The sequence below is a fragment of the Lissotriton helveticus genome, chromosome 3_2 (genome assembly GCF_964261635.1).
Source record: "Lissotriton helveticus chromosome 3_2, aLisHel1.1, whole genome shotgun sequence".
Taxonomy (NCBI): Eukaryota; Metazoa; Chordata; class Amphibia; order Caudata; family Salamandridae; genus Lissotriton; species Lissotriton helveticus.
The window spans coordinates 251,701,251-251,712,109 of NC_136062.1; the positions used below are offsets into that span (position 1 = coordinate 251,701,251).

Consider the following 10,859-nt stretch of genomic DNA (forward strand, 5'->3'; position numbering starts at 1 on the left):
CCGGTGTCCCTGTGCTGTCCGGGGCTCCAGGGGCCCCACAATGTCTATTCCCACCCGCTCAAAGGGGGTGGTGACGATGGGAAAGGGTTGCAGGGGGACCTTCAAGTTTTCGACCGCTTTTCCCGCTGGCCTGGCAGGTGGGGCAGGCCCGGCAGTGGTTCGCTACATCGTTCCGCATCTTCGGCCAGTAGAAGTGGGTCACCAGGCGGCTGTACGTCTTGTCCTGCCCCAGGTGCCCGGCAAGAGGCACATCGTGTGCCAAGTTCAATGGGACGTCTCTGAATCGGAGGGGGACCACCAGCACCCGGCTGGCTCCAAGTTCGGCGATCTTTTGCTCACTGTAGAGCAGCTCGTTGTCCCAGTAGATCCAGTGGGCCCCCGATGTATCCCCTGCGCTCTGGGCTATGGCTTGTTGTCGGAGGCCCTCGAGGGAGGGACACGCTCTTTGTTCCTGGCGGAACTGTTCCTGAGTGGGGCCACCTTCTTGGCGCCACTGGGCCAGCTCCGGGAGGTCTGGGGGCTGATCCCGTTCTTCGTTGTCGGACCCCGGAGGACCAGGCTCAGGGGTGGTTTCTTCGGTGACAATCGGTGGGGGAGGCTCGGGCCACTCTGGTTCCTCTTGGCGGGGGATGGCGCGGGCGGCCATGGATCGGGTCGTTACGCAGACCCATTCAGGGAGACCAAGCATCCCCAGGTGCTCCCTCCGTTCAACGGCTGACCAGGGGGAGCTTTCGAGGTCGTTCCCCAGAAGGCAGTCCACCGGTGCATCGTCGCGGACAGTTACTTTTAGCATGCCGGACACCCCCCCCCCCCACTCGAAGGGGATGCGGGCCATCTGGCACAAGCTTTCGGAGTTGTCTGCCGACCGCACTGGACAAAGTACATTTGGTAGGATCTGGTCAGGGGTCACCAGGTGGCAGCGGACTGCGGTCACACTGGCCCCTGTGTCACGGAGGGCTTCCGCCCGGCGTCCATTGATTGTGACCCACTGGCTGTATTTCTGCGTGTTGGCGGGGATGGGCGCCCGCGGGACCATGTCCCTCTCTCCTAGACAGACCAGGGACATGGCAGCTGGTTCCCACTCGGGCTGGTACGGCTCGTACTCTTCGGCGTCTTCCTGGCCTAGCTCTTCTCCCAGAGCGGCGGCGGTGATCTGGCGGTTCGTGGGACTCTGATTTTTCGGGCAGTTGGGATCATTGGTGTAGTGGCCGGGTCGCTGGCACTTGTGGCAGGTAACGTTGGCGCGGAAACCTGGTCGCGTTGGAGGGCTACCTCTTCCGGCCGGGGGCGGGGGGTTGCTAGTGGAGGGCACGGTGACGGTGTCCCGGCCCCGACCCTGGCCTCCTCCTCCTCCCAGTGGCCGGTGGGGCCCTTGGGAGGTTCTGTTTTGCTCGCTGGGCCAGTTTCGAGGGACTCGGGTGCTTTCCCATCGGTCTGCTTCGATGGCGAGTTTCCGAGGTTCGGTCAGTTTACTATCAAGGAGGTGCTGTCTTAGTTCGACAAAGCAATTATTGGAGAGGTGCTCCCATACAATCAGGTTGAATAATTGCTCGTAGGTGGTGACCTGGCTGCCCTTGATCCATCCCTCAAAGGCTCGGCTAAAAAAGTTCACATACTCCACCCAAGTTGTACCAGGGATCCGTTTGCAGTCCCGAAATCTCTGCCGGTACATCTCGGGCGTGAGCCCATAGCGAGTGAGGAGGGCGGCCTTCATGTGGTCATAGGATGTCATCTGGTGGTCGGGGAGTTGCAGCAGGGCGTCTCTTCCTTCGTTAACGAATTTACCCCATAGCCCGGCTCCCCAGTCGCTCCGTGAAATTCGGTGGGAGGTCATTGCTACCTCGTAGGCTTTAAACCATTGCTGGATATCATCGTTCCGGTAGTATTCCCGGACGACGTCCTTGGGGATGTAGACCTTGGGGTCTGTCGGAGCAGTGGGGCTTGGGTGCCCGGAGACGCCGAGGTCTTTGTTCTGCCGTCGAATTTCTAGCTCCTTCAAGTTGCGCTCATGCTCGTATGCTAGTCTTTTTTCTTCCAGCTCCCTCTTGCTCTTTTTCTCTTCTCGTTCTTCCCTGAGCCGTAAGTGTTCGAGTGTTATTTTTTTCTCTGCCAATTTGAGTTCTCCATCTAAGCGGAGTCGAGCCAGCTCCAATTCTTGGAGCCGGCTTTTCTCCCGTTCTCTGGCCTCTTCGGACGAGAGGCCCGATCTTCTTTCGTCTGCAGGGGTGGTACTTGTTTCGGTGGTCTCGAGGCTTTGATTTTGGGGTGGGGATGTTTCCGTCTCCACCCAAGCTTCTAGGGCGTGCTTGAGGTCATCTTTCGTGCTCAGTCCCGTGGTAGCAATGCCCAGCTCTATGCAAAATTGCTTTAGTTCTTTGTGGCTGTATTCTTCCAGCTTTTCCATCTGAAATGTTTCCGTTGTTCCACTCTCCTTTGTCGTCATGGTTGCTGTGTGTCGTGGGGTGAGTTACTCTCTGTACGATTATGCGTCGGCTCGGATCGCGCCGCTGGCCACCAATGTTAGACAGGGACCCGGAGGGTCGGCCGAGTACAGGGGGAAGAGGCCTCCGGTGAGGGTCCTCCCCGGTAATCGTACAGACAGGTAACTTCCCCCCCACAGATAGACACCACACAGGGACGCGTTCTTCACACTTTTATATTTCTTAAGAGCAAGGTAATTGACGGTACAGCAGGACCAGGATACGAGGACCCTGTTAATTCTAGTCTCTTTGGGGGGAAGGGTAGCGGGACAGTCTCAGTACCGGACCGGTACGGGGGTAGCGGGTGTGGAGCTCACAATCCTCGAGCTGATGGTTCGCAAGCTGGGGCCGCGGCAGTGCCAGCAGGCCTTCAAGATGGTTCACGAAAGGATGGGCCGCGGCAGCGCCAGCAGGCCTTCAAGATGGTTCACGAAAGGATGAGCCGCGGCAGCGCCAGCAGGCCTTCAAGATGGTTCACGAAAGGATGGGCCGCGGCAGCGCCAGCAGGCCTTCAAGATGGTTCACGAAAGGATGGGCCGCGGCAGCGCCAGCAGGCCTTCAAGATGGTTCACGAAAGGATGAGCCGCGGCAGCGCCAGCAGGCCTTCAAGATGAGTCACGAAAGGATGAGCCGCGGCAGCGCCAGCAGGCCTTCAAGATGAGTTCGTCTCGGTGTCTCTCGACTCCAGGATCCAACTGCCTTCCTGCTCTCGAGCTGCCCAAGTTATAGGCCTGGCGCCCTTTGATGTCCGGACCCTCGCACTTGGAGGTCGGGGGGTCCGGGATGAGGGAGTCCAGACACCCAGCAGGGGGGTGGAGCCAGCGCCCAGGGAGGCTGGGGCGATCGACACCTGGCGGAGGGGAGCCGTTGACACTCCTTCTCCCATTGACCTGCCAAGTGGTCTCTTTACCCCCTGGGTGGATGGTGGTGCCTCGATGTCGGGGCCTGGCTGGGCCCGAGGCCGAGGTCGACCCGAGGCCACGAGGCCTGGTCGAGTAGTGTCCAAAATGGCGGCTGGGCCGGGGACAGGGGTTCTGGAAAGGACCCGGGCCAGCCGATACGGTGTTGTTCAGGAGCCAGGGTTCCGTCGGGGAAGGGCCGGAGGTTGCCCCGGCGGGCTGCGGGGGTGGTTCTTGTCCGGGGAGCAGGAGGAGCAGGGGTCCGCGACCCGCCATGCGGGGAGGGGACAGCCTGGCCACGAGGCCTGTCCAACAGTATGCGTTGTAATGGTGTGCGTTGTAATGGATGTTGCGGTGTAAAAAATGCGTTGTAAAGGTATGCGTTGTAAAAGTGTGCGTTGTAACGTCATACATCCGACTCAGTATTCAATGATATACAGCATAAACAGCATAAGTCAAAGTTCAGGTATATATTCCTGAGATGGTCCCCATAAATTGGGGCCACACGAAACATGCATATGTCAATACATTATGTACAGTCAAACTCCTAAACAGCTGTATAGATCCTGTTGACGATAGGAGTTGATGGGGTAGGCAAGAGTAGTCGTCTACGTTTCGACCCTAAAGACTTGTAGGGTTGATTACCCTTACAGCGCGGGTCTTCATCAGGACAAAGGGAGGGGGGCGGGGGGGGGGGGGGGCTGGCCTCCTAGGGTAAAAAGAGATTGAAGAACTAATCAGACTCAAGGGTCTGCAAAGAGTCCCTGTTGTGCCATAGCGGATAAACCACTCTGCAAAATCATTAAAAAACATACACTAGGTGAGGACTATACAGGAAAGAAGGAAGCCATTAGACTACATGTGCTCCTTTGAAATGGATATATCAACAAACAAGAGGTTGTTACCTTGCCGAAGTCACAAGCAGGGCGATGTCAGGCGTGTCCCAAATCACCTCGTAAACAATCCTAACACCACTGGCTGAACAGACTGGAACATACCTGCGTGACACCACGCATACTATTAATATAATGGACGGACGTCCATTTGATTCCAAAGCAGAACTTCTGGCGACATGCGACATTGTGTCACTCTATACAAGTATACCGCAGGAGGAAGCACTGGTGGTGGCCGCCCTAGCGTTGGACAAGCGTGAAGCACCGGCACGTGTCCCCACCTCATTTATCATTCTGCTACTAAAAATAGCGATGATGCGAAACTTCTTCCTATTTCAGAACTGTTTCTATCTGCAGACGAAGGGAGTCGCTATGGGGGCTGCTTTTGCCCCTGATCTAGCGATAATTTTTATGTCCACTTTTGAGGATACCTTCATACTCAATGACTCCAATCCGTTCAGGTCAAACATACAACTGTGGATGCGTTACATTGATGATATCCTCTTGGTTTGGGCTGGCACTGAAACTGAGATTACGGACTTTTTCACCTGGCTCAACATGAGATCACAGGATATTCAATTTACCATCCAATTTGACAAGAATGTGATAAACTTTCTGGATCTTTCCATCATCGCTGAAGATGAAGTATTACACACAACTCTGTTTAGGAAACCGGCAGAACGAAATTCACTACTTCAGTATTCCAGTCATCACCCAAGAGGTCTTAGGGATAACTTGCCCTTCGGACAATTTTTGAGAATTCGCCGTAATTGTAGTAAGAAAGAGGATTACATGGAGCAATCGGGGAATCTCATGGATCGCCTAATAGAACGAGGGTATCCCAAACGCTTGACCAAGAAGTCCAGGAAGAGAGCGTGGTTTAATCCCCGAGACATTCTGCTACAAACCAATGAACGAACTAAGAGTGAAGAGCAACGCCTAATTTGTGTAACTACTTTCTCCACTAAAAGCAATGCCATCAAAAAAGCTATAAACAAACATTGGACCATGATTTCAGAGGACCTTGAAAGCAATAACCTACCCTTGCATTCTTTTAAGAAGGCCAAAAATATCCGTGATCATGTAGTGTGTTCATTCCTGGATAACATGTCTGCATCAACTATCACCTCATTATGGAACCTTCCACCGATTGTGGGCCATTTCAAGTGTGGCAACTGTAAGGCCTGTCCATCAACAATTCAAACGTAGGAATTCATTTTCAAGCAACAACGCAAAAAAAACTAAAATCACATACGAACTGTAACACTACGGATGTGGTGTACTGTATAACCTGTCCGTGCGATTTAATTTATGTCGGACAAACACAACAACGTGTAAAAAAACGTTTTTTGCAACATTGCAGCCGTGTCAGGTGTAAGGTAGATGGGGCCCCTTTGGTTGAACATTGTATCAAAGAGAACCATTCACCAGAAACTCTCAAGTGGATTGTACTTGAACAGGTGAAACTTGGCCCTAGAGGGGGTAACACAGCTCCCATCCTCAATGTCAGGGAACTCAAATGGATTGATTTCTTTGACTCTGTACGAAATGGCTTAAATGAGTCTGAAAGTAGCTTTGCCCAATTGGCTATTCTTTAAAACGTTCTATTCTGTCCATTCTATGTCCTGTGCCTATACTACTACTGTGTGCGAAAGAGGCATGTATTTTACCGCCATGTATGGTAGGCTCGTAATTTGACGTAAACATCTGTCACTACTTCAATAAACAATAATTTGTAATGTTGCGCGTTTAACCACCTTGTTGGTAGGTTCACACGTATGGGTTTTCTTCCACCGATAAATTTCTCATGTCGTGCGTTTTTACCACCTTGTTTGGCAGGTTCACGCCAGTGTCCGCCTGTTGACCGTATGGATGGCTTACTAGGAGTCAATAATATACGCATGTAAATAGTATGCCTTGTGAGGGTATGACACAGTGTGTCGAACGCTATAGGTTACCTAGCAACCATTTAGTGCGAGTCTTTTCTCACTCTTTAGCGCACTTGATAAGAACGTAACCACGCCCCCTCCCTGTCTTACTTCCTGGTTACAGAAGACGCGAGCAGCACCAGCCTCGAGACCACGTACACGCCACAGAGCTTTTATTGAATGGGTAAGCCCTTCACGAGACCCTTGTGCCTTGTATGTTTTGAAAAGGACTCTATAACTTCCGAATCAACATGATACTCACTAGCCCTCCCAATCATTTTCTTTTAGATACGGGTATTTGAAATAACCTACCGCAGCGGATTTCCTCGAAATAAGGTAAATCGTTGTCAACATGATCGAGTGTTGTATCTCTTAGTGTAATAGATTTTAATTCTAACCCAGTCCTCTCCTGTTCCCAGATCGTTTACGAGGTGATTTGGGAAACGCCTGACGCCACCCTGCTTGTGACTTCGGCAAGGTAACAACCTCTTGTTTGTTGATATATCCATTTCGAAGGAGCACATGTAGTCTAATGGCTTCCTTCTTTCCTGTATAGTCCTCACCTAGTGTATGTTTTTTAATGATTTTGCCGAGTGGTTTATCCGCTATGGCACAACAGGGACTCTTTGCAGACCCTTGAGCCTGATTAGTTCTTCAATCTCTTTTTACCCTAAGAGGCCAGCCCACCCCCCCCCCCCACCCCCCTCCCTTTGTCCTGATGAAGACCCGCGCTGTAAGGGCAATCAACCCTACAAGTCTTTAGGGTCGAAACGTAGACGACTACTCTTGCCTACCCCATCAACTCCTATCGTCAGCAGGATCTATACAGCTGTTTAGGAGTTTGACTGTACATAATGTATTGACATATGCATGTTTCGTGTGGCCCCAATTTATGGGGACCATCTCAGGAATATATACATGAACTTTGACTTATGCTGTTTATGCTGTATATCATTGAATACTGAGTCTCATCTGTTTCACAAAATCCCACACAGCACTCCCCTCCCCTCTTATGTGGGCACGAAATAATTTGAGAAAATTTAAAAAGTTTGTTTTGATAAATAACGTTTAACCATAAAAAGGTCGATATGAGTGCGTTGTGAATAAAACATCGTACTTGTGATTTGTTCTTCCCTCCCCTTCTTTTTTCAATCTATATTGAATACTTCTATTGCATATAAATTGCTCTCTCAAGTCTGGGACCCCTCTGTCAATAACATATATCTACCCAGGTCCCTTTGACTTTATGGGTTAAACCCTGTTACATGTAACAGACCAGTTCTTAGCCATGTTATCCAATGGGAGGTGGATAACATTGCTAAGAGCATTTTGTCGCTAATGCGTGAATATCGCTGTATTCTCAGCGATATTCACGTTTATCGCTTTGGAGATAAACGTTGCTAATTGCACGTTATCTCAGCGATAAATTCCGGCGATGCTCAGCGATAAAAAAAATCGTTGCTAAGCCTATTTAGTGATAAATATCGCTACTTGTTGGTAATATGCCCCTCATTCCCCTCCTTGCCTCCACCTCTCTCCTCCATCCATGAATTTGTCTTTCACATCCTTGCCCCCTTCCTTGGTTCTCCATCACTCGCCTTATGTCAGTCTAACTCTTGTCATCCTCTCTCTCTCGAAGGGTCGAAACACAGGCTCCCGCAGGGGTAGAGTGGGCGGGGAGGGGGGTCAACACTTCAGCCCCCCTCATTCATCTGAAAGACTATGAATATTGGTGAGAAAAGGGACACATACCACATTCTGCAGAGAACTCCATGATGTTGCGTTTCGATATTGTCTCTATCTTGGGCTGCCTCCCTCTTCGGTCTCTCTTTTGCATGTCCATCTCTCATGGACTTCACTTAACCCTCCTGTCTGCTTCCCTCTTTAGGGGTTAATGTATTTTCTGAAACATGGGATGAGAAAAGTGGGCAACTGAGTAGTAGCTACTCACCTGTCAGCTTACGAAATGCTTAATCGTTTGCCAGGTCTAATTAATAAACCCTTGTGACTTACATTTTTTCCCTCCCAAATCGAGCATTGCACTCACCTCTCTGAACTTCATCTTTTTTATTGCCAGGCTGGCGCCTAGAGGTTACTGAGGTCTCACTGTGCGCTATACAAAAACACTGACTCAGAAGGTCTTACCTGGAACATGCCCATGGGGCTGGTCCCCCGCCGAGTTGAGAAGCTGCACTTCTTGAGACAGTCCGGCAGAGATGGACATGGGAGCGGGGCAGAGGAGTCTCGGGTGCCGAGGCGCTTTCTTCCTCGAGGAGCTAGAGTGACAGGCTTGGTAAGCCGCGCGCGCTGGGAGGAGCGGTGGATCCGTGTGCCGGCGGCCTGGAAGCCTGGCGCTGTCGGTGAGCAGGCTCAGAGCTGGGTAACAACCCGTGCCAGGGCGATATCGCCAGGGGCCCAGGGCTGCCTGCAGAGCTCCGGCAGGCTCTACAAACAAAGCAGCGGAATGGGCCTGTTTGCTCACTTCTCTCCGCGAGAGCCGTCTCGAGAAAGGACATGTCTTTCTGTGACTGTGCAACAGGTGGGGGGAGGGAGCAGTGCTGGCAACGCAGCGGCCGCCGTCTCTTCCTTTCCTGTCTCACTCTGGTATTTGGGAAAGCAGCCAGTGACGCCGTCCACGGTGCCAGCTGTTGCTTAAATTATTTTATTACAAAAAGAAAAAGTCCAGAATTCTTGGCAAACGAATCCATATGCCCCACGCCCTCACACTTACCTCCAAACTTTGAAACTACGGTGTTTATTTTAATCATCTGTTACAAAAGTTTAGAGTCGTTATCACCGTAGTCTTTCTGTCACTCCCTGTTTAATATAGAACATTCAACTCACAATTGGTAGAATGTTGTAAAGCATTAAATTCGGGCTCAAATGAATTATGTGGCGGGGGGACTAAATTGTGTGGCAGGGTAGACTATAATATGCAGTAAAAAAAATGCAAAATATGAGGCATATTATGGCACATTTTGTGATAGTATTACCTTATTATTTTGTAACTTTTTACACGTTCACACTGTCTGGACACCCCATTAGAACCAGTTTGATACCAAAATACAGCAATAAGTAACAGAAAGGTAACCTGTCAACTTTTGCGAAAGGACCCTTCACTACGCGACAACATTTGTCACTGTTTTGTTAGTAACTTTTGCTTTGTTTGAGCTAGAATTTTTTTTTTTAATCTGCAGATTATGCAACATGATGATGGTTTATCTAGCAAATTTGGGAATCCATAATCATGTGGAAAATGCAGCGGCCTCAAAATCGTATTATTCCAGTGGCTGTGATTATATCCCTTATGCCTTGGTTTATAGTGCTTATTAAATGCTTGGTCCCCCATTAACTGACATGATCTGTTACGCACTGCTAGCCACTGACGAACGTTTAAAATGGTAGGCCATCCTGCAGGTCTGTCTAGTTCCAACTACATACTTGATCACTACTTGACTTCTTTCCAATGCTTAATTTGTGCCAGTATGTGCCGGTGCTTTGCACTGACACTTATTTCTTAACACCAGCATGTACTTATGATAGCCCCCCCCATGGTGGTGCAGTCAGTCTATCTTTAAAAGAGCACAGCAGAAAAGTGATTAACAATCCGGTACACCATTAAAAATAATAATAATACCAGCTGCCCACGCCATTCTTATACCTTCAGGTCACCTGGTATAGTACGAATTACCACAATTGTTAGGAATGTGATGGCTAGTAATACTGGTGATTGGCAGCTTTGGCCTGTAGGTGGTGAAAGCTGCAGTGTTATCCTGTGGAATATCTTAGGCCAAATAACTCAAGTGTTGTTGTTTTTTTTTTATTACAAACTAAGAATTGGCTGTAACACAGTCCGCCCTGAGAGAACTCTGACGCTATACCACCTACAATTGCTAACCAGGTCCATACGACCTCAAAGTTGATGACCAAACCTGCAAACTGGACTGAGATGATACAAGAAGGCAAAAACATCATACAGAGAACTACAGAGTCTAGCAAAGCTGCCAGTATACTGTGTAATGAAAGCCATTAAGGCACATCCGTCTCTCACACTTCTTCATCCATTACACCGCTAAGCGTTCCACCCAGTAGCACAATGGCTGCATCCCAGTTGTCACCATACACAACATGGAAAGACTGCTCACATAGCATCAAAACAAAGAAAACACCCTACCAATCACACAAACTGTGTGGCATTGCATTAGCCATGTAGGAAAGCAGTTCAGCACCGGATGTGGCGTAATGGCCGTAGCTGCCGACTTAGGAGCTGGCAACCAGGTTCAGTCTCAGCGTTGGCTCAATATCCTGTGATCCTGGGCATATCACTTAATCTCCCCATGCCTTCCAAAATTAATATGTCCTTGTGTAATGTAACTGGTGCTCATGTAAAGCGTTCCAATATCTTAGGGTCGAGTTTGCGCTTCATAAAACCGCAGATCAAACTAAACTTAGCAGTAAGTGCCATATATTAATGCTGCAGTACAATTATAGATATATGTCTACTGCTCTGTCCTATAATTAGTAATGTGGCATTTAATGACCAGTTTATCCCTGACATTGGGCTATAATGTACTCCTATGTACTTAGTGATCCGAGGTGAATTACTTCCTACTCCATTGTTGGTCAATAACTTCCTGAAGTGCCGTCCCTCCTCAACAG

General features: G+C 49.7%; 1 protein-coding gene across 1 annotated transcript in view; it reads right to left on the minus strand.

Annotated features, from left to right (window-relative positions):
* The window catches only part of LOC144826622 (synaptotagmin-7-like), a 236,625-nt gene extending 227,887 nt beyond the window's left edge, over nt 1–8,738 (minus strand). Inside the window, exon 1 of the mRNA XM_078685145.1 lies at nt 8,346–8,738. Coding sequence (XP_078541271.1) covers nt 8,346–8,424 — 79 coding nt within the window. The 5' untranslated portion in view covers nt 8,425–8,738. The remainder of the gene's footprint in view (nt 1–8,345) is intronic.
* Nucleotides 8,739–10,859: the final 2,121 nt, after the last annotated feature.